The 26150-nt window shown below is 44.9% G+C and overlaps 1 protein-coding gene across 1 annotated transcript in view; it reads left to right on the forward strand.

Moving 5' to 3' along the window:
• Positions 1-2003: 2003 nt before the first annotated feature.
• Positions 2004-26150, forward strand: part of ZNF555 (zinc finger protein 555) — a 29588-nt gene continuing 5441 nt past the window's right edge. The window contains exons 1-5 of the mRNA XM_074338703.1: positions 2004-2137; positions 6082-6155; positions 8906-9032; positions 10994-12165; positions 18748-18954. Of these exons, the coding sequence (XP_074194804.1) occupies positions 6123-6155; positions 8906-9032; positions 10994-12165; positions 18748-18954 (1539 nt within the window). The 5' untranslated portion in view covers positions 2004-2137; positions 6082-6122. The remainder of the gene's footprint in view (positions 2138-6081; positions 6156-8905; positions 9033-10993; positions 12166-18747; positions 18955-26150) is intronic.

Below are 26150 nucleotides of genomic sequence, written 5' to 3' on the forward strand. Positions count from 1 at the left end.
TCTTACCCCCTCCCATCCTTCCTCTTTTTCTATATAAAAATTAAAAACTTTTCTTTGGCAAAGATCACCATACACAAAATTAAAAGAACAAAACGAAATGTTTAATATGATTTTTAATAGGATTATGTTTGAGTCTATCGCACTGTTTATTTTCTATTCACTCCAGTTTACCTGTTTCCCTCTTTTTCTGCCTTCCTTTGGGATAATCGAGTGTTTTTTATGATTCAATTTCCTTGTTGATACATTAGCTATAACCCTTTGTTTTGCTACCTAGTTTGCCACGTTAGGGATTATAGTATACATGTGACTTGTCACAGTCTACCTTCACATGATATTACAGGACTCCGCATAGAGTATAAGAACCTCACAATAGTATATTTCCATGTCTCCCCTAACAGCCTTTACTCTTCTATGCTGTTATTGTCATGCCTTGTTACGGATCCCTCAGTACACTGATGTCATTTCTGATTGTGTGAGGCTGAGAACTGAGCACTGGCAGTTATCAGCAGGACGAAAAGTCCTGGACGACAAATCTGAGCGGCACCATGCATCTTCCCTGTCATGGGCTGAAAAAACCAGACTGAAACAGTTGTTTTGGAAAATTGCTCAACACATTGTCTTAGCCTGTTTGGGCCACTCTAACAAATTACCGTAGACTGGGCAGCTTAATCAACACAATTTGTTCCTCACAGTGCTGGAGGCTGGAAGTCACAAATCAGGGCACCAGCATGACCAGGTTCTGGTGGGAACCTTCCAGGTTGCAAACAGCTGACTTCTCACTGCATCCTCACACAGTAAAAGGGGAGAGGGAGCCTCCCAGGGTCCTGTTTATAAGGGTGCTGGCCCATCACGGCGCCTCCACCCTCATGACCTAATCACCCCCAACGCCCCACCTCCTAACACCATCACATTGGAGATTAGGAGTTCAATTTAGGATTTGAGGGGGGCACAGACATTCAGTCCACACACACATCATGTTTATTGTTGAGCTGGCTTGGGCCATACGGTATCCAACTTCATCTAACCCTCCGAAACTGCTACCTGATGTTTATCCTATTTAACAGCCCTTTGAGGACGTGACTCCCAATCTAGGCTTGAAACAAGTCAGAGGTAGCTCTGGAGAAAGATCCTAGTCCGTTTTGCCTGAGCACCTGTTGACCATATAGCAAAGTCACAATCATAACATTTATAATTATATATCACATAAAACACCATCTCAAGTGCCAAGAGGTCATCTGTTGTAAGGGAGGATGCATTGTCAGCATTGTCCCAGGAGGACCCCATTTCTTGTCTAATAGAAAACATGCAGCCGAGGGCTTGGACTGTTGCATACACAGCTCTATGTAGAAAAAAGAGTGAGAAAGATAAATAGTATACGGAGAGAGAGAACATATAGGGTTTGGATAAATAATATAATTTATTATATACTTATAATTTATCAATAACTTGTTAGATGATTACATTTTACTATATTGTATTTATAGCATGTATTATCATATTATATTAAGAATATATATATATTATTTTTTATATAATATGTTAATATACTAATTATGGTAGTTTTATTACTTTAATAGAACATTATTAATACAAATACATTAATGTTACTAATAATCATCAAAACAATTTTACTAAGTATAAAATGGATTACGGGGTTTTATAATTTTTAAATAGTAATAATAATGATTATTTTAATGGCAAATCTTTATATCTCAGGCATCATGCTAAATACTGCCGGTATAGTCTCGTATTTTGTCCCTCTTAAGCATAGGCGGTGCCTGAACTTAGGGCCGGTGGATGTGCGCAGCCGCAGAAGGCAGCTCAGTCCTGCGGTGACACCGCCCGCGCTGAGAGGGCGCCGCGACGGAAAACAGCACCGCGCGGGAGCCTTCCGGGAATTGTAGTTCGCCGCCTCTGGGGCAGCTGCAGCGTGAGTTGCTGACTAGCGCTCGGCTGGGGGCGTGCGCCCCCGGCGCTGAGGGGCGGGGAGGTGATGGGTCCCCAGAACTCGCTGCACAGACTTCCCCGCGGTGGGATCGGCAGAACCGGGTGGCGCCCGGTCGCTGCGCAATAAGTGCCACCTACACCCGCACCTGGGGCCGCAGCGCCGGGATACCCGCGAGCAGGCCACGCAGCCGTAAGTGGCCGGCAGCTATTCGGACCTCGAGCCTGGCTCCGCGTGGGACGTTAGGTGGACGGGATGGGGGGTCGGAAGGGCGGCCATGGGTGCGTGCGCCTCCTGTCCCTCTGGAGGGGACAGAGGAGAGTCCTGCCGGGCGGTTTGCCCAAGGCCGCCCAGCACTCAGAATGGCAAAGTCCGGCCTTTAGCCCGAGAAAAGCCCCTGGAAGACAGACGTGAGGGCAAACCCTGGTATGAAGTGCATGAAACTCCCAGAGGCAGAACATTAAAGGGAAATGGAAACCCATTTGCTCTAAAGGCAGAGAGGGGCTGGGACGCCCAGACTTCAGAAGGTAGACTCACTCGGGCTCCTTGAGCAAGGCCAGGGGTTTGCAAGTGAGGGTGATGCTGCCTCTGGGAGACACTGTGCTGTGTCTGGGGACACCTGTGGTTGTCACGACTGGGGGTACTCCTGGCATCGAGTGTGTGGGGGCTGGGCATGCTGCTCAGCACCCCACAGTGCCCAGGAGGGCTCCAAATGCCCATCCACAGTTCCCAGGAGGAGACCGTGCCTTACATCTCAGCATCGCCAGTCTAGTGATATCCAGGGACCACTCCATTTATGCCCAGACACGCCTACTAACGAAGGAGGAAGCAGCTGACCATTCGGCCAGATAAAGCTGACACGGAGCTCACCGTTCTCTCCCCTTCCGTGTGAGGAAGTCCTCATCGGGCCTATCTTGTGGGGAAAGGATGAGTTTCCGTGGTTTGAACATTGAAAGGGAAGATCATGAGCCAGTTGCCACAGGTTTGGGTGAATGAGGGGCGCTGAGGGGGTCACTGACATCAACCACCAGGGAGGAGGGTCCCATGACTCACGAGAGTGGGAGAGAGTTGGTCTGGAAATGCTAGGAAGGGGCTGGAGGTCCTGGATCCATTGCCACGAGTTGCAATGTGAAGTCTGAAGAGCAAAGAGGGGGCCCCTTGCAGTATGGGGTCAGGTCGTAACCCCCCACCCCCCAGCTTCACACAATCCCCTGAATGAAGCCCCTGGACAACAAGCTAAGGGGAGGACAAGGAGCTGCCTCTCTACTTGCCTGTTGTTTCCTGGGGCAGCCGAGACAAAGACCACAGACTGGGGGGCTTAAAACAACAGACATTTACTCATATCTGGAGGCCAGAAGTCGGAGATCAAAGGCTGGTTTCCCCTGAGGCCTCTCTCCGTGGTGTGTAGATGGCTGTCTTCTCCCTGTGTCCTCACGTGGTTGTCCCTCTGTGTGTGTATGTATGTGTCCTAATCTCTGATAAGGACACCAGTCATACCGGATTAGGGACAACCTCACTGACCTCATTTTACCTTAATTATCTCTTTAAAGACCTCCATGTCCAAACACAGCCATATTCTGAGGTCCTGGGGAGTCAGGGCTTCAACATGTGAGTTTTTTAGCCCATAATAGAAATTTAGCCCATAATAGAAATACTGTGTATCTGCTTATATACAGTATATCTGTGAAGTATATCTCTGCTTTACACATAAAAAGAACAAGTTATATTTTCCTCTTACCCTCCAAGAACACATTTGTAGTACCCTCTTGGGAATGCATCCCCAAATGTTAATATTTATATTTTTTATTCCCATTCCCTACTCCCTCCTCTTGGGCAACCATCAGCTTGTTCTCTGCATTTATGGGTCTGTTTCTGTTTTGTTTGTTCATTTATTTCGTTCTTTAGATTCCACATATAAGTGAAATCATATGGTATTTGTCTTTCTCTGTCAGACTTATTTCACTTGGCACAGTACACTGTAGGTCCATCCATGGTGTCGCAAATGGCAATAATTTCATTCTTTTTTGTGGCCGAGTAATATTTCACTGTATATATACCACATCTTCTTTATCCAGTTGTTTACTGATGGGCACTTAGGTTGCTTCCATATCATGGCTATTGTAAATAATGCTGTGGTGAACATAGGGCTGCATATGTCTTTTCAGTGTTTTGGATTTCTTCGAATAAATACCCAGATGCTGGGTCATATGGTAGTTCTGTTTTTAACTTTTTGAGGAACCTCCATACTGTTTTCCATAGTGGCTGCACCAATTTGCAATCCCACCAGCAGTGCACTAGGGTTTCCTTTTCTCCACATCCTCGCCAACAGTTGTTGTTTGTTGATTTATTGATAATGCCATTCTCACAGGAGTGAGGGGGTATCTCAGTGTGGTTTTAATTTGCATCTCCCTGATGAGTAGTGACATTGAGCATCTTTTCATGTGTCTGTTGGCCGTCTGTAAGGTAGTAACATTTGTAAATGTTAATATCTTACCATGGAACACTTATCAAAACTAAGATATTAACCGGAATGGTGGTTGCCAGGAACTGGGGGATGGGGCACAGGGAGTTGTCTATCCACAGGCCTAAAGTGTTGGTGAAAAGCCCCTGAGATCTGCGGGCCAACATTGTACCTACATGCAGCGATAGTGTATCGTCCACTTAACAACTTGTTAGAAGGCGTTCCTATCACGATAACGTTGGAAAAACTACTACTAAAGCACTAACATGGATTCTGTACTATTAGCTAGACTACAAACGTTATTCAGATCTCACCAGATTTCCCACCCATGTCCTTTTTCTGGCCCAGGACCCCATCCAGGATCCCATTGGACATTCAGTTGTCACGTCTCCTCAGGCTTCTCCAACCTGTGAGGGTTTCTCTGTCTCTCCTTGTCTTCCAGGACCTTGACGCTTTTGTAGAGCAGTGGCCAGGGATTGTGTTTGATATTTTCTTATGGTTACTCTGAGATTCTGAGTTCTAGTGAGGCATCCTCCTCACGTCCCATCAGAGGGCACCTGACTCCCTCACAGATCACTGGTCATATTAATCCTGATTGCTTGGTGAAGGTGGGGCCTGCCAGGAGTCTCCACTACAAAGTGGAAGGTTAACCGTTTACAAGGGACTTTACAGTGAAGGCATCTCCTGCGTGGTGAGTGAGGACAGAGCAGGACTGCCTCAGGTTTCCTTAGAGAACCAGAGCCAGACAGTTGTCAGAGCGGTAGGAACAGATTTAAATCAGGAGCTCCTGCAATGGGGAAAAGAAAGCTGAGTATAGATCTGGGCCCAACTCTGAGTACAGGGCACACCAGCGGGGCGCACGGGTTGAACTGCATGGGTCCACTTATACACGGGATTTAAAAGTAAATGCATGCAGCACTGTAAAAGTATTTTCTCTTCCTCCAGGAAAATCTCTTCCTGGTGGGGTCAGTGGATGGGAAGTCACTAAGAAGACACGTCAGGGGGATTCTGGCTATCGCAGCTAACAGGATTCCTGCTGTGGCGGCCGGTGACATCACCTGAGGGACAGCAGGGGTTATGAGGAATTTGTTCAGATATCCAGGGATCAGATTTGGAGGCCAGTGTGTGTGTGGGGTTCTCGCTAAGTGACTTAGCCAGGTTCTTGCTTAAACAGGGCCATGCAGAGACGAACTCGGAAGACCAGAGGGTGAGGCCTAGTTGACACCATGGCTCAGAGAAGCCTGACTAAAGTCTGGTCAAGGAGAGCGCCCTGTCACCAAGCAGAGGCGCAGAGTCAGCTCTTTCCATGGAATGAACTGCACGGGTTGAACTGCATGGGTCCACTTATACACGGGATTTAAAAGTAAATGCATGCAGCACTGTAAAAGTATTTTCTCTTCCTCCAGGAAAATCTCTTCCTGATTTTCTTAATAATATTTTCTTTTGTCTAATTTATTGTAAGAATACAATATATAATCCATATAACACACAAAGTATGGGTTCATTGACTGCATTATCGGTAAGGCGTCTGGTCAACAGTGGGCTATTAGTAGTTAAGTTTTGGGGGAGTCAAATGTTATACGCAGATTTTCAACTGTGCAAAGGGCTGGCACAGGTTCTGGAGTTTGAGGACAGGCCTGGGTCTGGTTTTCACTTAGCCTCTCTCCTCCCACAGCTCTGTCTGCCCAGAAACCTGCATTTTCCCAAGAGGCGAGGATGGCTGCTGGCTGCCTGCGCTCCTGGCCCCAGGTGAGTGGGGACTTCCTCCTTTCCTGAAAGACACCCAGTGTGTCTGGAGGGAACATACATCCCAGAAACATGGTCCCTGGTAGAGAAGGGAGCCCCTTGCATTGTGGGAAATGAGGGAGACTTCTTCAGGAGCATCTGGGTCCAGGCCATCCTGCCTCTGTAAGCGGAGGGAGAGATGCCTTTCCCTCCAAGGGCCCCGTGCTTGTGCTTCCTTCTGAGGCCTGAGAACCTGGCACCTTTCCCCACGGAGCGGGGGCTAGGGGGTACCCAGGAAAGCACCATCCTCTTAAAAGGTATTTTTTAAGTGTGGTAAAATACACATAACTAAATTCACCCTCTCAACCATTTTTGAGTGTACCATTCAGTGGCATTAAGTCCCCACCATCATCTCCGGAATTTTCCATCTCCCCAAACTGACACTCTGTCCCCATTAAACATACCCCCAGTCCCTGGTATAACCATCTACTCTCTGTCTCTATGATTTTGACCCCTCTGGGGACCTCCCGTGAGTGGAATCGTACTATATTTGTCCCTCTATGTCTGGCTTATTTCACTCGGCATAACGTCCTTCAGGTTTGTCCACGTTATAACAGGTGTCAGAATGTCCTTCCTTGTTAAGGCTGAAACTGCCTTACTAAGGTGTGTCTATCAGGAGAAGGGTGAGGGGAGTAGCAGCTATCAGATTGGGACATCAGGTCTGTCAGCTTTGGGCAGCAGCTCAGGCACGCAATTGGTCTGCGTCAAAAATACAGAGCTGATTGACAGCTGGGTTTCAGGCAGTCCCTTCTGAGAACAAGCCCTTCTGCGTGGGCATTTGAAGGTGACCCAGGTGGTCCAGCCAGCCTCCATGATGTTGTCAGTTCGGGTCCCCCAGACAGGTGTCTTAGATCTGCACTGTCCCTCAAGTCAAGGTCCTGGCCATCGCGCCTGTACCCGCTGTCGGGTCAGCGTGGCCGCTGAGGCCGAAGCAGCCTGTGCGACACTGTCAGGTTCCGGCCTGGAGTTGCTGCAGGCAGTGAGGCTCTGAATTCAGGATTCCAAACAGCCCACACTGTCTTTCAGCAGCAGCAAAGTCAGACAGCAGGCTCTTGTCTGTCTCAGGGACCACATAGACCCACCCCAGAGGCACAGGAAGCCACCGCCTCTGCGGCACACATCGGAGAGCCCATTAGCAGCTCAGATCCGTGTCTTTAGAGCACCAAATGCGTGTCCCCATCTCTTTTCATATTGTCTGGGGTTCCAGTAGGTGTGAATCATAGTAAAAGTCATGTGACAGAGACTCATTTTGTTTTAATATTTAGAGAGTTTTGATTTTAACCTGCCCACCGGGCAGCTAAGAGCAAAGAAGTTGTGTTTCACTAACACTTTTTTCCCCAGCTTTCCTTGAATAGAATGATCTCACTATTAAGAAATAATATATATTTATATTGTTACAATTATAAATGTTATACATAATAACTATAAAACCATAATAGTTATAGCAATTTTATTATACACCATGTGTAATAGCCGCAAAATACAAAACCATTAAAATTTTTTCCCTTTTCATTTACTTGCACATTTACTCAAACCCTTGCAGTGAGTGAGTTTAGCAATTATAGGGTTAACACCAAAGTGTCTGGGAAGAAACCAGTGGAGCTAGGTGGCCTGCCTAGGATGGAGCTTGCAGCTGCTGCTGGCCCCTAGGAAAGGCTGCTCTTTTTCTGCTGTTTCTAAAATGTGCTGCCACCCCGGGGGACTAAGTTAATCTTTTTACCTCCCTCTGGGGAATGAGCAACAGAAATGTTGAATATTTTTGGTGCACTTCAAAGCTCACCTTTGGGAATGTTTGAGACCTTTCTCTTCCCACCGGAGGAGAGGTGGCACTGTGCTTTTTTTTTTTTTCTTAATGGCCAAAACCAGCCATGATCAGATCGAGCACACCCACTTTCCTGGAGTTGGAGTTAGGTCGCTTATTTTCAAATTCCATAGGTAGTTTTTACCTCTCACGACAGACAGCAGCCCAGCTGCCAGTTCATACCACGGATGCCATGATAGCCAGCCAGGCACCAAACATTGGTCATAACCCAGCCCTTCGTCCCTCATTTTCCGAAGCAGTACTCTGGCCATATTATCCAGTGAGGGGCAGGGCAGCAAATCCCACTTCTTGTTTCATCTGTGTCTAGCAACGTGCAACTCCAAGTCATGGCAGCAAAGAGAACTGGTCTTCACCAACCTCAGGTTTGGGATAAGGGCCCCTTTGGTCACAGGATTGCTAGGCATGGCTTTGAGTTTCTCTGACCCTGTCAATAGCAGATGCCTCACCGACATGAACTCGCTACCACCCTCTGAGGTGGAAATTGTTCTCTCCATTGAACAGATGAGGAGGCCATGGCCTGGGATGGCCAGTGATATAGCTGCTGTCCCATAACCGTGGAGTGCCATAGCCACGGGGCTACAGAGTTTTGGAATAAGCAGGGGAAGATTCTCAAGGGGAAATGTCAGACTCAGATTTAGAAGTTAGAATCCAGTTCAATATGAAATGGGCATATTATTTCTGTCAGACCTGCATGCTGTGTTAACAGCGGGCCCAGGGTCTGTATGTGCCTGTGACTGGAAGCCAAAGACAAGGACCCACAGGCACTAGTAGAGTCTGACTTCTGGACTTCCTGCCCTCCTCCATCTGACTCTCTGGTGCCACCACCCTCAACCCCCTTCTGTGAATGTGGTGGGGGTGTCCCTTGTTGAGCAGAACCGATGTCATCTTTTAGGAGTCAGTGACCTTCCAGGATGTGGCTGTGGACTTCTCCCGGGAAGAGTGGGCTTTGCTGGATGGTGCTCAGAGGAAGCTCTGCAGAGAAGTGATGCTGGAGACCTGCCGGAACCTGGCCTCCGTGGGTGAGACGAGCATCATTCATTTCCATGCTCGGCAGTTCACACTTGCTGAGCATCTGTGTGTCAAGAGCTGTGTTAGGAAGTAGGACTTGACTGGGGATGAGACAACCATGGTTCTGCTCATCTGGGGGTTCACAGTTGCTGGTTTCTCCAACACAGTGAGTAACCTGATTTCTTCTGTACAGTCAGTGCTCACTTAACATCATGGTTAGGTTCTTGGAACTGCGGCTAAACAACGTATAACACAAGCAGTCTTGCCACATCCCTCCTGAATACAGAGTCAGGGCATTCATACTTTTTCTGCCCAAGTGAAGAGCCAGATAAAAAGAAAGTTTGTGTGGTAAAATACATAAATCGTAAAATTTGCCATCTTAATAATTTCTAAGTGCACAGCTCAGTGGCATTAAGCACATTCACATTGTTGTGTGACCATCCCCACCATCATCTCCAGAACTTTCTCATCTTCCCAAACTGACACCCTGTCCCCATTAAACACTCACTCCCTTCCCCTCCCCCAGCCCCTGCCCCCCACCATCTACTCTCTGTCTCTGTGAATCTGACTCCTCTGGGGATCTCCTGTGAGTGGGATCACACAGTGTTTGTCCCTCTGTGACTGGCTTGTGTCGCTGAGCATCATGTCCTCCAGGTTCGTCCATGTTGTAGCCAGCGTCAGAACTTCCTTTTTATGGCCGAGTTCTACTCCGGTGTGTGGATGGACACATTGTATTATCCGTTCATCTGTTCATGGAAACTTGGGTTGCTTCTATGTTTGGCTATTGTGACTAACGTTGCTATGAACATGGGTGTGCAAACAATCTCTTCGAATCCCCGTTTTCAATTGTGTTGAGTCTATACCCGGAAGTAGAATTGCTGGGTCATATTGTGACTCTGTTTAGCTTTTTGAGGACACTCCAGACTATTTTCCATTGCAGCTGCCCATTTCACATTCCCACCAGTAATGTATGAGGGTTCCAATTTCTCTACATCCTCTCCAATACTTATTTTCTGTATTTTTTTCTTCTTTAAAAAAGTTACAGTTATTCCAGTAGGTATGCAGTGGTATCTCACTGTGGCCTTATTTGTATTTCCCTAGTGACTAATGACTGTCAACATCTTTTCATGGGCTTGTTAGCCACTTGTATGTCTTTGGGGAAATGTAAGATCCACATTTTTTAATTAGGAAAATAAAGTCTTTAGTTTGGTCAGTGTGCCCTTGTCTCTTTCAGAAGCCTTGAAGAAGCAAAGTACTAATATGGTTATTGAAGATGGTACATTTTTCCCTGGCACATGCCTCTCAGCACACCAGTCTTTCCCCATGGACAGGGTGTTCACTCTTTTGGCCAGTGGTGTCTTTCCACTTGGAGCAAGGAGAAGCCATGAGGAATGGGGGAAAAGGAATTCCCCAAGCCTCTCGTTCAGGTGAGGACCAGGAAGACATGAGCCACTGGGGTGGGAGCAGTGTCTTGGGAACTGTGGGTCAGAGATCTCTCCATCGAGGCCCCAGTTGTGTGAGGAGAAGGCCCAGGTCCTTGGTGGCACTTTCTCAGATGCCTTCTGCTCATCCTCCAGCAACCTTCTCCTGCCCCTCTTTGGGGACAGAGAAAAGAGCACCCCATTTCCTACCTGTGTTTCTAGTTACATTTTCCCCTCTCTCCTTTTTGCCATTCTTGTTCTCCCTTCTTTGTAGAGCAATTCCTTCTACATTTACATTTTCCCATTTTCCAGAATTGTCAAACGTTTTATGCTTCATCCTGTCCTCAGCACACCAGCTTACTGATACATCTCTTGTTTTCTCATCCTTCCCCCATGTTGAAAGCTGACATTTGAACATGAATCCACAGGTGCCTTGTATCTGTTGGAGGGACTTCTGTCCCCCTTGTATAAGGAGAAGACCGAGGTCCTTGGTGGCACTTTGAAAGTTAGAAGTTTTACTCTGTTTTTTTCCCCCTCTTAATTTATTTCAGATTGGGAGACTAGACTGAAAAGCCAAGAATCACTTTATAAGAAGGTGGTTTTGGGGGAAGAACCATCCAGTGGTATGAATATTATAGAGCTCCCTGGAGAAGACTGTGGATATGGTCAATTTGACGGGAAATGTGAAAACCCCCAGAAACTTCTGAGTCAAATGACATACCTCCAAGTAAAGGCATTTGCTCGAGAGAAGGCTACTGCTTGGCAGGAATTTGGGGAAAACTGTAATCTGAGCTCAGACTTTGTTTCATCACAGGGAGGTGCTGTAGGAAAACACTTCTGTGACTGTGACCTTGATATTGAGAGTTTGGTAGCTGATCCATTCGTAAACCATCATCAGGTGGGATATACAGACCAGAGACCCAGTGAGAGTAATGAACGTGGGAAAGACCTCAGCCAAAACAGTCTCCTTATTCAACACAAAAGAACACAAACTTCTGCATATGCAGAAAGTGGGAGGTCATTTAATCACAGTATGGCTCTTACAATACACAACAAAATTAATAAGGTGGAGAAACCCTATAAGTGTCCCCAGTGTGGGAAAGTGTTTAACCGGAGGCATTCCCTGAGTGAACATCAGAGAATTCATACAGGAGAGAGACCATACGAATGTAAGGAATGTGGGAGGGCCTTCACACACAGCTCCACCCTCACTCGGCACTTGAGAACTCATACTGGAGAGAAGCCTTACACATGCAATGAATGTCAGAAAGCCTTCAACAGGATTTCGTCTCTTACCCAACATCAGAGGATTCATACAGGGGAAAAGCCCTATAAATGCAAAGACTGTGGAAAATCCTTCTGCCAGAGTTCTTACCTGATACTGCACAAGCGAACACATACCGGTGAGAAGCCCTATGAATGTAATGAATGTGGGAAGGCCTTCAGTGACCGCTCATCACTTAACCAGCACGAGCGAACTCACACCGGCGAGAACCCCTATGAATGTAATCAGTGTGGAAGAGCCTTCAGCCAGAGGTCCTCCCTGGTGAGGCATGAGAGAACTCACACTGGAGAGAAACCATATAACTGTAACGAATGTGGGAAAGCATTCAGTCAGAGTTCTTCCCTTATCACACACCAGAAAACTCACACTAGTCAAAAAACCTATAAAATCATTGACTGTGGGAAAGCTTTTTATCAGAGCTCCCACTTTATTGCATTTTAGAGCTTGCTTGCTGTCCTGTAAAATACTTTTTAGCACTCTACCACATGAGTATGTTAGACTTTGCTCCTCTGATGTTCTGCTTGAAAAGAAGTAGGCTTATGCCCCATTCTTAAAGGAAAGCACTGAGGTCTAGATCTGAGAAAGGGCCTTTTAGTGGGGGAAGTTGCCCCACAAGCTCCACCCTCTTGGAAAAGATCAGTAAATGGGAACACTAATACGGAATGGGATTTTGCTAAGAATTATCACATTAATTGAGTTGTTGAATCAAAAGGTGTGCTGTTTCAACTTTTTGTTTCAATCGCCAATATTTTCATTTCAATAATCTGTTTCAATATTTTCTTAATGATCCCACCCCTGTTGGTTACTTAGCAAGGTGCTCACTTGCCCTCATGTGCATTACGATGGTGATGTGGGGCATATGCTAAGAAAGAAAGTGCTTCGGGTGTGACATGAAAAATAGGGTGCAGAGTAGTATGTGTGGCTCTATCCAGTGAAGTCAGGGTTATCTGATTGTGATTTTTCTGCCTTTTGCCATTTCATTGGCTGTTGCTGGAATCATCTTGACAGTAATTAAAAACGCCAAGGGATACTGAGTTTTATTAATCAGTCAAGGAGGATTGTGGATACCAAGATGATGGGAATACAGTGCAGGAGGACTCGGGACAGGGTGAGGTGGAGCGACCTTTGGTGGCCTGGGAAAAGTCCCAACTGTAAGATGTGCTTCCCAGAGTAGAGGCCACGAGTGCTGATACCCATCGTCATCGTCCTCACCACTCCCATTTATGGGTGCTTACTGTACTACTGGCACCACTCCAGCACTTGTGTATGTGTCTGCATTTAACCCTCCCAACAACCCCGTGAGACAGTAGCTTTTCCTATCTCCATATTACAGAAGGGGAAACAGAAATAAAGTGCCCAAAGTCACACAACTAGAATGTAGTAGAATCTGGATTTGAATTTGAGCAACCTAGAGTGTGGTGCTCATAATACCAAGGCCGCCTATTTGATTCCTACATGGACCAGTGAGAAACAACAGCTTGAGCTTGGAGCTGAGCCGCCAGCGGGCAGCCAGTTGGCTTAGTAGTGAGAGAACAGGTTCTTGTGGCAACAAGGTTGCCAGTTTGAGTCCCACATGGACCAATGAGAAGCAACTGCTTGAGTTTGGAACTGAGCCTCTGGTTGGTGGCTGGTTGGCTCAGTGGTTAGAGTGCAGTGCTCATAACACCAAAGTCACTGGTTCAAGTCCCACATGGGCCGGTGAGCTACACCCTCCCCAACTAGATTGAAAACAACTTGACTTGGAGCTGAGCTGCGCCCTCCACAACTAGATTGAAAAACAGTGCCTTGGAGCTGATGGGTCCTGGAAAAACACTGTGTTCCCCAATATTCCCCAATAAAAAAAATTTAAAAAAAGGATTTGAGCAACTTGTACAAAGACAATATGACATTTGCAAGGAGGGAAACAGAGAGCTATGTTTTCTAAATTCTCCCTCAGAAGACACCTCACTTTCATCTGAGTCTTCCCGTTTCCCTAACAAGCTAAGAAGGAAAGTTGCCTTTCAGATCTTTCACCTAAGTGGGACCTGATCATGTGAATATGGTTGCCTTACCCTAAAGTAGATATCCCTTATCTGGGGTCTGTGTAGAACCCACTGGGTTGATGGATGACTTTCTTTGAGGGCTCTGTAAGCCTTGAGCTGGATGCAAAATGTGTTTTGGGGCATAGATGTGCATTCACCATATTCTTAGGAATAGTTGACTTAGAGGTGTTATGAGTGCACTGTTTTTCAGTCTCGATCTCTCCTTCCCTCCAACAATTATTTGTATAGAACCTGAACTCTCTGTGGTGACAGGTGGCTGTATATAAGACAGACATATATTCCAGTGGTGAAAATGCAGTGTGGCTTCATGGGCAGGTGACCTGTGTGGTCACCCAAGACTCTGCTCTAGAAAGGTCCTTTGATTGGTTTTAACAGTCTGCAGTATCCATCCCAATATTCTTAATAATTTTGAACAAAGGGTTCCCCTTGCATTCTCATTCTGCAGTGATCCCTGTATGTTGTGTAGCCAGAACTATGATAGAGTGAGGGGCAGGAGCAGATGTTAAACAAGTAACCAAATACTTTAAATAATTACAGATTTTGGTAGATTCTTTTGACACAAAAAAATGATATTGCTGTAATGGACAATAAGAGAGACACCAAGCTCAGATCGGGCCTTTCTCGGTCTGAATTTAAGTTGAGATGTGCATCATTGGAGGAACCAAGATGCGGAATTTAACCAAAGGAGAGCTTCCATTTAGCTGTTTTCACACTGTAGTTTTATGATCACTTTAAAAAAAATACTCACAATTTTATTTTGATTTCTCAGACTCAAAAGTATTTTGAGAGAGAATATATTTTTTAAACTTCTGGGTATTTAAATATGTTACCTCTCTTTAAAAATGAATTCTTTTTCTTGTTTTATTGCACTGGCTCACTCCTCTAGTTGCGTGTTGATTAGGAGTGTTGAGAACAGATTTCCTTGCTTTGTTCCTGATCTTAGGGAAAAGCATTCAGTCTTCTACCAGAGAGTGTGATATTAACTGTAGGATTTTTCATAGATGCCCTTCATCCTTACTCTTTTATTAAATATCTGCTTTTATTATGCTACAGTCTGAGAATGTGTTTACTGTTGTAAATCTGTGAAATTTATTGAGGTTTACTATGTGGTTGAGTTTTAGAAGTATTTCATAGATCTTTAGAAGCAGCTGTATTCTCTGCTTTTATGATTAAGAATCTGGCTTGTCTATTAAATCAATCTGATTAATCAGTGGCTCTCAAATTCATGTCAGGAGGTTTGGATTTAATAAGCGAGAGTTGGAGCCCAGTAATATGCATTTTAAATGCCCCAGATGATTTCCTCTTTTAATTACAGTTTGAGAAATGTTGCTTGTCCTTAATTGTCCTTGGATTGCTGATTCAAAGATAATTAGCTCAAGACAATTAAGTTACATTTTGCTATTGCTATTGTGCTGAATTTCCTTCAGTATTTTCTGTTATTTTTGCTTCATTTTTAAAAAATTTGTTTTTGTTTTATTTGGAGCAAATTAATTTATGATAGGTCTTCATTATGAATTATACCCTTTTTTACTTTGAAGTGATTTCTTTGCTTTAATTAATAGCACCACCTCTGCTTTTTAAACAAAATCCGTCTGTTTGATTTTGGTATAATTTTTCATCGCCTTTGAATTTCTACTTTTTAAATCCCCTGTAGCTCTCATTTTAAACATATAGATGGATTTTGTTTTAGAATTCTTATCTTTATTCCAATTACTGCTGTAATAAATGTTGTTGACTTTAATTCTGCTAACATACTTTATGTCATTTTTCTTATCTTTGAAGTTTTTTTCTCTATTTTTTTACTCTGTTATCTGTATTGGAAGAGTGTATTTCTTTTCTGATAATTTGGGAGGTGTATTTCCTGCTTTAACTTTTTTGGCATTTTATTTTGTTACATTAAATATTATATTAAACTTTTATATTGTGATTTATCAACACTAAGCAGTTTCTGAAGGGTGTAAAATCAAATTATGGAGTATGTATAAGATAATGGTATATTTATAAATTTGAATATAGAGACAGTATGTTATACATAGTTTGTAGACCCATATGTTTGGTATGGCGATAATGGATATCACATTTGTGATTATGGTTTCCCCTGAGAGGAGATGGAGGAGAATAGGATCCTGGAGCTGATAAACAGAGCATGTCACTCTATAATGCTTTTGTTATTTCATGAAATCTGACAGAATATGGTGAACTGATAGGATTTAATAGAGCTTAGCAGTAGATACATGAGTATTCAAAATGCTATTTCCAGTATATTTTGTATGATTGAAAGGTTTCATAATAGTTTAAAAGTGACCCCTCCCTTCATGTTGTGTTCTGGTTATCATTAATATATGCTTCTGTGAGGAATGCAAAAATCTGCTCTAATGTTTTGCAAATGGATACTTATGATTTGGGATAAAATTTCTAGTCAGAACATCATCTATCCAAAAAGTCCTATATTTCAGACACAGAGATTCTGTTCTCTGAAGAAATGGTCAGATCACTCTGAGATGTACTGTAGTAGGAGCAGAATCAGGTTGAAGGAGCACATGGAACGTTCAGAGTTGTCTCATGAAAGATGAGACTGGGACAGGAGTTATTTGTGCCACTTACTAAGTTCTTGTTTCTCTGCGTCAGACCAACTGTATGAGTTTCCCGTTATCACTAACAGATTACCGTACGTTCAGTGACTTAATCAATTTATTCTTATAACAGTTCTGGAGGTCAGAACCTAAAATCCAGGTGTTTGGAAGGGCTATGTTCTTTTTGGAGGCCCCAGGGAAAACTGTTTTGACCTTTTCCAGCTTCTAGAGGCATGGGATCCCTGGCTTGTGGCCCCTTCATCATTATAGCCAGCAGCACAGCCTCTTCCATGTCTCTGACTCTGAGCCTCCTGCCTCCCTCTTATGAGGACCCGGTGATGACACTGGGCCCCCTGGAATCCAGGGTTGTCCCCATCTCAGGGGCCTTGACTCAGTCCTTTCTGCAAAGTCCCTTTTGCTGTGGAAGGTGACATAGTCACAGGTTCCAGTAATTAAGATATGCACACTTTTAGGGGGCTGTTATTCTGCTGGCACACTTTTCCTTTTATAGTTGCTTTGTGACGTGGGATGGAAATGCTGTAAAACACATTTCGACATTGCCAGCGGCTTCCCATTAGACTCTGCTAAGGGGAGACGTTGGAGGGAGGGTGGAAGGCTGGAGGAGGGAGAGGGGATTTGTTCTTCCTGGCCTTTCACTCCTTGTATGTTTGAGACTGACTTTCTTTTCCCCGGGCATGAATGACATCCCTGCATGGTCAGAGGATCTTGAGTCACACTCCTTCCCCCTCAGATCTCCGTAATTGTTACTCTCCTCTCTTGTGTCAATGAATGTTTTGTCAAGAATTCAGAGACCAGTCTCATTTTTCTCTTTAATGAATGGAATGATGTTCTTTAAGAGTGATGCTCCTAGGATAGATCGCTAAACACGTTATGGCAAGCAGACAGGAATGCCAAACCCGGTCTGAAGGCTGACTTCTAAATTCTGTGCTGAGTTTTTGAAAGTTGGCAATCATGATTAATTCATATTAAACAAAAAATGCGTATAACCATATGTTATTTTGTAATAGTTTATAAATCCAATGAGTAGATTATTTTATTTTTTATTTATTTTATTTTTTTATTGGGGAAGGGGAACAGGACTTTATTGGGGAACAGTGTGTACTACCAGGACTTTTTTTTCCCCCCAAGTCAAGTTGTTGTCCTTTCAATCTTAGTCGTGGAGGGCGCAGCTCAGCTCCATGTCCAGTTGCCCGTTGCTAGTTTCAGGGGGCGCTGCCCACCATCCCTTGCCGGAGTCGAATCGGCAACCTTGTGGTTGAGAGCCCACTGGCCCATGTGGGAATTGAACCGGCAGCCCTCAGAGTTAGGAGCATGGAGCTCCAACCGCCTGAGCCACTGGGCTGGCCTGAGAGAACATTTTCTAATGAAAGGAGCAGGCATATTAAATGCATTAGCCCCCATCTATTAAGTGTATTAAGAGTTTTCAGGTCTATCCTAAATTTATATAAGCTTTTTTGTTGTTTTGTACCAGTTAAAATAGGAATTCAATTGCCTTAGGGATATCATAGCTTTTAAAAAAGTAAAACCTTTTTCTATATTATGGTGAAATACACATAAGATAAAGTTTATAATCTTAACCATTTTTAAACGGCACAGTTCAGTTTAGGTACATTCATACTGTTTGCAATATCAGCCTTTTCATTTTCATTTTCAAACTCCTCTGGGGACGGACTGAAAACCTGACCTGACATAAATGTCCTTGCAGTATAACATGCACACTGAGAATTCCAACATGTCACTCCTGTGGCTGTGCTGAGAGGAGTCCTGCGGGTAGGCTGGGGCCTCAGGGTCCCACTTCTTAAGGTGGCAAAGGAACAGGGGGTAGCTGACCTGAAGCCCCAAGGTGGGGTGGGAAGGAGGGCGAACTCCTGGTGTCAAAGGTCACATGTCAAAACCAAGGCGGACCCTGCCTTGAACGCGGAGACAGCACTGGTGAGTGTCTTTGTTCTTAAAGGGCACAGATCAACCGTGACTTCTCCCTGGGCTGACCCTGACCCTGGAGGTCTCGAGGCCCTCCTGTCCTGCCCGGGCTGGGCACTGAGGGCGCTCCGCGGGAAACTGAGTCAAGATTTCCCAGTCCAGAGGCGGGCTGCGCAGCTGCGGACAGATGCCGGTCAGCCCGGCTGGGGGCGGGTTCTACTCGGAGCCAATATCTTAGGCGCGGGTCAACCACAAGTGTCCTGATGGCCTGTCAGTCAGAAAACGGGGCGGCGGAGCCTGGGAGAACGGTTCAATCACGGCGCCAGGGGCGGGGCGTGGGGAACAATCAGGACGATACGGGCGGGGTCCGGAGCGCTGTCCAATCAGGCACCTGGAGCATTGTCCAATCAGAGGTGCAGGGGGCGGGTCTTGGTTACCTGTCCAATCAGATGACCCCCTGACGTTGGAGTGCCCGAAACACTGTCCAATCACTATGCAGAAGTCCCGAGCAACGTCCAATCAGAGGTCTCGTGGAAGGGGGTGAGCTAGGACGTCGCTCTCGGCTGGCCAAGGCGTTCGTGCACACCTGTCCCGTGCGGCCCCAAGTGTCGTGTTCCGGGCGCTCTCACCGGCCCCATCCTCGAGGAAGACGCCCTGAGAGCTCGGAGATGGTGAGTCCATGGGGGCTGGGGCTGAGAACGGGAAGGTCTGGTTGGAACTGGCTTGAACCGGCTGCGGGCCGGGTCTCCCTGTGCCTCACCCCCGGGTATCTGCCCTCGCCTGCGGGATGGGGACCCGGCGTTCTGTCCGGCCCTCGCTGAGTCCGGGGTCTGAGAACGGCCTGTGGTGACCCAGATGCGCACAGTTGCATCCGTCCGGGTGTCGGGGAATACCAGCCCCTGGTCCGCTCCTCCCAGCGGACAGCCTTTGGGGCGGGCGGGGAACTGGGGAGACCTGCCTGGGGTCCTCGGGCTAGGACGGATCTTCTGGTAAGTGCTCGGTCCCTAACTGACCCAGACCCCAGTTCTCATTCCCCGGAGGGACACAATTGTCAGCTTACTGGACGCTGGTATTGAGAAGAAAAGTTGAAAATGATTTGGGTGCCCTGAAGGGAGAGAAACTAATCCAAAGGACAGGCAAAGCCCACCCAGTGAGGTGGGGCAGACACTTGCAAAGCCTCATGCAGTTGGACTCACAGCGGGATACCAGCCTGTCCTTTGTTCAGGGATCTCGACTGGGAGCAGTGGAGGAAGGGTGTCCCACGTGGTAGGATGGTTGCGCTTGACCCTTGAGTCGTCTAGTTCCAGTTCAGCACTGCCCTTCCGAGGGTTCCTCACTTTGAAAAGATGTATTCTCTTATTGGAATCTCAGTTTTTCAGCAGATACAAAATATGTTTAATTAATAGAACAGGAAAGATAAAATATTTCCTAGAGTGAATTTCAGGAAAAGAAAAGAAAATGACTTTCATTCCACTTGTTAAACCTTTTTAAATCCTCTCCAGTGTGTAGTAGTTTCACAGGTCTGTTTCTTTGCATGATAAGAAATGGAATTCTAAGCCTGTGGCATTCACTTGCATCTCTGGCTGGAATTTGGGACTTCATTCAGGTGAACTTGAGTGCTGCCATTTTGTTGTATATGTATAGGATGGTGGGCTTAGCAGCCTTTGTCCCCTTTGTCAGGAGCCTAGAGTACCTATTTCAACTGCCCCCTAAATTACTCCTTCCCTGGGTTTGCTTTCCTTGGGGGTAGGGGGTGGATTGTATGATGAGCAAGAAGTATTAATTTTTTAAAAGACAAACTGACTTTGAAAGATACAAAAGTTTATTGCAAGAAATAAAAATTGTGAATGGAATTCCAGGGCTTAGCCTTGAAAGTCCCACTGGGGAAAAGAATGTTAGAGAAACAGACAGTCTCCCTTCCAAATTGGCAGCAGAGAAGTGAAGTGTGGTAGGTAAATTATAAAGATTCGCCAAACTACCAGTTCTTTACCTTGGCAGGGTGGAGAACTTGTGACCAAAGTTAACACTGTTGTTTGCTATTATCTATTACACACTTATTTGTAATCCACAGTGAGTTGATTATTGTCCATGGAAGAGGTGGGAGTACAAGCATCTTCCTTGTTTAAATAAGTTTGTCCCTGTCTCAGGTATTAAAGTGTTTGTCGTTTCTGCCACCACTGTGCTCTGTGGTGAATCAATAGACGGGGGCCAGCTTCCAGAGTTGTCCCTTTCAGTGGCTGTAGTTGCCCATTACTCTGCTGATTCCATCATGTCAGGATTACTATTGCTATACAATCCTTGCTGTGTGATAAGCAGGCCCCTGCCTTGTTCTTCAGAACATTCTGGCTGTTTTGGGAATTTGTTCTTCCTGGTAAGTTTGTAAAATTAGTATTTGTCAAATCTTAAAAAAACAAAATAAAATAAATCTGGTTTGGGGATTTAATGGAGTTTTATGAAGACTTTAGGGCTCCCTTGGGAGGGTTGATATTGGTAACACTGAGTTCTCCTACTGAAGAGCATGTACCATCTTTCCATTTATTTCATTTTACTTTGTTACTATCCTTAATCTTTAAAATTTTTTCCATTTGTTTCATTTTATAGCCTTCATTAGACTTGTTTAGTACTAATTAAGTTTGTTTTTTACCATAGTATGTGTTATCTTTTTAAAATGAGCTTTCCAACTTGCTGTTGCTATTAATTAGAAAGGTGATGAAATGTATTTTTATACTGACTTTTTATCCCGGATTCTTGTTAAAAATCTTATCCTATGATTATCTTTTTGTTCTGTCGGTGTCTTATACATACGGTTGCTAGAGTTAGACATGAAGATGAGGTGTGTTTTTCTTTTCTTTTCTAGTTCTCGTACATTTGTTTGTCTTGTTGGTTCTGGGTTGGCTCTTAGTATGAAGTTGACCAGGAGGGAGGTACTGAGCATACCTGATTTGGATCTAATTGTTTCGGAGAAAACAATGTCATACTGTTTATGTTTCTTGTGCTTTTTTGAACATTATATTATCAGTTTTCCTTTATCAGATTATGCATGTTACCATCTATTCCCTAATGGTAAGATGTATGACTGTTGAATAGTATAAAATAGTTCTCAGCAACTCCTAAGATGATTACAGGTAAATCAGATAAATTGATTTTAGAATTTTCTGTTTTATAATTAACATCAGTGCAGGAAAATGCATATGACATGTGTAGAGCCAACAGAAATATTAAAAAATAATCTTCTGTGTAATGAAATTCAGCCCTAAATGTTAGACAAGCTTTCACACCAGACACCCCACTTGAAATGAACCCCAATGCAGCAGGCCCCCCTCACTCTGATGTGTGTAACTAATGAGTTGAATTATATAAAGACATATATGTATGTGTTTGTGTGTATATATACACACATACATATATATGTATTTATATATTATATATAGGTAGGCATATATGTATGTATATTTTTTAAAGCAATGTAGGTATCAGTTTGCAATGTTATCTCAAAGGGTTAGTTTACTGTTCTCCTTCACTCTGCCATGCAGCCAGTCGTTCAGATATATCATAGCAATGTCAATATGTCAACATAGATATATACAAACACATACACATACACATGTAAAGATATGTATCTCCTCCCAACCCCCTTGCTGTGCTGCATTTTCCCTAGTACTTATATTTGATTTGCTCTTTTATTATTTTTCTCTAAAAGAATTTAAGATACATGTGGTTCAGAATTTTTTTCTGGTTCAGTGCTGTAGCCTGAGTGTGGGCAAGTACTAGGACCCGCGTCACTGTAACCTAAATCAGTTTTACTGAATGAAAGAGAAGATGTGAGATCTTCAAACAAGGCAGTCTTCCATGAGACGCAGGGCTTTGCCAGGAAAGGAGCATAAGGATGTAAGCGTGGAACAGGATGCCTCTGTTGGCTTTTCTCCATAATGCCGGGCAGAACCTAGCTCTGTCTTGGTCTCACTGGGCAATAACAGTCACAGTAGCAAAACAACTGTAAGGTTTAGGTGAATGATGAGCAGGTGGTAGGAGTTTGCCTGATGTTACTCATGGACTGTTTACAGTCCTCTGGTGTGAACCAGTTTTAACAACATCTGCTTTACAGAGTTATTATTACATGAACATATGAGCTAATGTGTATCATACGCAAAAACTCTGCAAAGTGTTTTGCATATAATAGGGGCTCAAAGGCACATTTAAAAATGAATGTTGTAGAGTGTTAAAGTATTTGATGGCTTCAACCTCGTGTGTTGGGAGTCCCTGTCTTAGTCCATTCTGGCTGCTATTTGAAAATACCACAGACTGGTGGCTTACAAACAGCAGACATTTATTTCTCACAGTTTCGGAGGGTGGAATTCCAAGATCAAGGTGCTGGCAGATTGTTTCCCAGTTCATAGCTTTGTCCTCATGGTGGAAGGGTTCAGGGAGCTCTTTGGGGTGTCTGTTACACGGGTGCTAATCCCATTCGTGAGGGCCCCACCCTCATGACCTAATCTCCTCTCAGGCTCCACCTCCAAATACCATCATATCTGAACATGAATTTGAGGGGGCACAAACCTTCAGTCTATAGTAGTCCCCAAAGACCACTCGTAGGTTCAGAGATTGACTAGGAGGACTGCCAGGGCTCAGCCTGAGTCGTGTTCGTGGCCGTGATGTATTGCAGTGTGAGAAGAAAGCAGAGTCAGCTCAGGGAAAAGGTGTCTGGGGCCAAGTTCTGAGGGGACCAGGCGCAGGGTTCCCTCTTGTGACATCACACAGCAGCCAGGTGTGAGAAGAACTGTGAAGTACCTATCGGAAGCTAATGAGAGACTCAGTTACAGGGTTTTTATTGGGGGCTGGTCACTTAGACACTTTCTGCCTGGCCCAAACCAAGAATCCAGACTGAGAAGGAAAGCCTGTTTTTGGCAGAAGCCCTATTTGCATAAACAAGCAGAGGGAGCCACTCCCACTAGGTTGGTGGGAACTCTCACCACACACCAGTTCCCATATGCCAGCAAGGGCCAACCTTGCAGGCAGGACTCGAAGGATAAGGACTGTCAGGCCTACTCAGCTAACCCTTCTGCACAGTCCATGCCCTTGGCCTTGGCCAGGCATCTTTACAGTAGAATTGTCCACAGGACCCTGTACAGTAGGGCGAGTATTGGTTTTGGTTATACCCTGTAGGGTCCTGAACTTAGCCAGTTTAAGTAGATCCCATTCACCATAAAGGTCTTCGAAAGCCAGTGGGGGTGGTTCTCAAATTTAGGTATTCTTGTTTTTCTTTATACTGTTCGTTTTCACCTGGCCTCAGGTGTCAATTCCCACACAGCACAACTCTGGCCAGTACGTTGAAGCTGATGTGAGTGCCTTCCATGGATAAGACAGTGTCCTGATATGACACACACCTGAGAAGTACAGCCCCAGAGGGCACACTTGGTCCCCCTGGAGACATAGAGTTTACAGTAGTTGGGGTATCCAGAGCGGGCATGCATTAGTGAGGCAGCCAGGTCAGCAGGGTTCCTGCTGTGGCCTGTGTTTTTAGTGCAGACCTAATAATTCAGCCTAGTCCTTGTTTCAGAGGGACTGCCAGAGACGGTCAGCTTCAGTTCTGTTTATCCACGACACCAGTTCGCCCACCTCACCAGTGTGGATGACATCTGGAAGTGATCTGCATGGAAGGTGACAGCTGTGAAATGAGCAGCTTGATTTCAAGGTGGTCCCATCGGAGAATAGGCCTTCATCATGGGTAATTAAGTGACCACACTGGACCCGTTGGCATCCATGAGGCTTTCTCAGTCTAGGGCTTCACAGAGAGCTGATCTCAGCCTGCCACATTGCAAATCGAAGTCCTGTTCATGGGGCTTACACCTGCTTTCTGGTCAGCACAGTGGACACTGTTGGGTTTTAGCTCACAGTCATGTCCAGGAAGTATATGAGGTCTGACAATTAAGTTTGCAAACTTGTTGCAACGATGTTGCTAACCTTTTTTGATATTAGAGGGATTATTCATTATGAATTTGTACCAACTGGACAAACAGTTAACCAAGTTTACTATGTGGAAGTGCTGAAAAGGCTGCGTGAAAAAGTTAGAAGACTTGAACTTTCGCCAACAATTCATAGCTCTTGCGTCATGGCAATGTGCACCAGCTCACACAGCACTGTCTGTGAGGGAGTTTTTAGCCAGTAAACAAATAACTGTGTTGGAACACCCTCCCTACTCACCTGATCTGGCCCCCAATCACTTCTTTCTTTACCCAAAGATAAAGGAAATATTGAAAGTTAGAGATTTTGATGACATTCAGGACATCAATGATAATACGATGACAGCTCTGATGGCCATTCCAGCAAAAGTGTTCCAAAATTGCTTTGAAGGGTGGACTAGGCGCTGGCATCGCTGCATAGCTTCCCAAGGGGAGAACTTTGAAGGTGACCATAATGATATTCAGCAGTGAGGTATACATCACTTTTTCTCAGATGCGTTCGGAAACTTAATTGTCCAACCTTGTAAATGCAAGTTATGTGAATTCAGAGTACCATCAAACACCAGGCCCCTTTCTTCTCAGCAGCAAAGCTAAGACACTGCAGGGGCAGACAGCTGTGTTCCAAGTGCAAGTAGTAAGTAAGAGTGTCATAAGCCCCTTTTGTCCTGTCTGTCTTAGGGTTCACACTGCTGGTCAATCGCCAGCCTCTACTGGTCATCAGGAATAGGTCTTCATCAGAGCTCTTTAGCAAACTGGAAACTTCTACTTAAAATTCCAAAAGCCTACCTCCCATTTAGAGATTGCCGGTCTTTTCATTTTGTCCTCCCCCTTTTTTTTTTGGCCAGTCTTTTCATTTTATTTCCCTCTTGTTTTGAATCTCTAAAAGGTAAAAATCATAGTAAGAAGTCATCGGTTATGGAGACCTGATATTGTTTCTAATACTTAGAGTTTAAATTCCAACCTGTGCAACAGTGGCAAAAAGCAAGGAAGTTGTGTCTCACTGATGCTTTTTTCTTTGCCCAGATTGGTATGATCCCGTTAGCATTTATAAAATTATAACAATGTGCCATTTGCATCTGTTTCTATCATACACGCAGATGCAGTAGCCAGAAATCACGATCATTTTAAGTAAAAATCTCCTTCCCTTTTTTCTCATTGTAGATTCACTGAAGCACTGAATTAGTTTCCTAGGGCTGCCATAATTTATTGCCATATGTGGGGAGCTTAGAATTTTATTCTTTCACAGTTCTGGAGGCTGGAATCTGACATCACGATGTTGGCAGGATTGTGCTCCCTCAGAATCCTCCAGGGTCCTGGGAACATTCTTATGTGTGGCCCCACAGTTCTAATGTCTGTGTCCATCTTCAGGTAGCCATCTTCACTGCATGTCTCTGTCTTCACAGGGCATTTTGCTCTTCTTATAAGGACACCAGTCACACTGGAATCCGGCCCATATCTAATGCCCTCATTATAACTTGATTACACCTACAGAGATCCTATTTCCAAGTGAGGTCACATTTATAGGTACCTGGAGTTAGGTCTTCAACATACGCATATCTTTTTAGGGGATACAGTTCAACCCCTTACAAGGCCCGAGTTGTAAATTCAGCATTTATCAGGATAAAATTGAAGCTGCCAAGGAAGGTCCTGGCTGGAATGCAAGGGTGGGTCAGGAGGCCACAGCAGCCCCAGCTGGCTGGAGTCCCCCCCCACCCCCATCCCCGCTTTTTCTAGAGTTTTGCTCCAGCCCTCAGAACTGATTTAACGTTTTTCTCTTCCTGATGCAATGCAAACTTTTAGCACTTTTTGCCCATCCAGAGCTCACCTTTGGGAACTTGGGAGCCTTTTTTCCTCCTGAGTGGAGGAGAGAACAAAGCTCAAAGGCCTCACCAGGGCTGTGCTTTTCT

The sequence above is a fragment of the Rhinolophus sinicus genome, linkage group LG07 (genome assembly GCF_036562045.2).
Source record: "Rhinolophus sinicus isolate RSC01 linkage group LG07, ASM3656204v1, whole genome shotgun sequence".
Classification (NCBI taxonomy): Eukaryota; Metazoa; Chordata; class Mammalia; order Chiroptera; family Rhinolophidae; genus Rhinolophus; species Rhinolophus sinicus.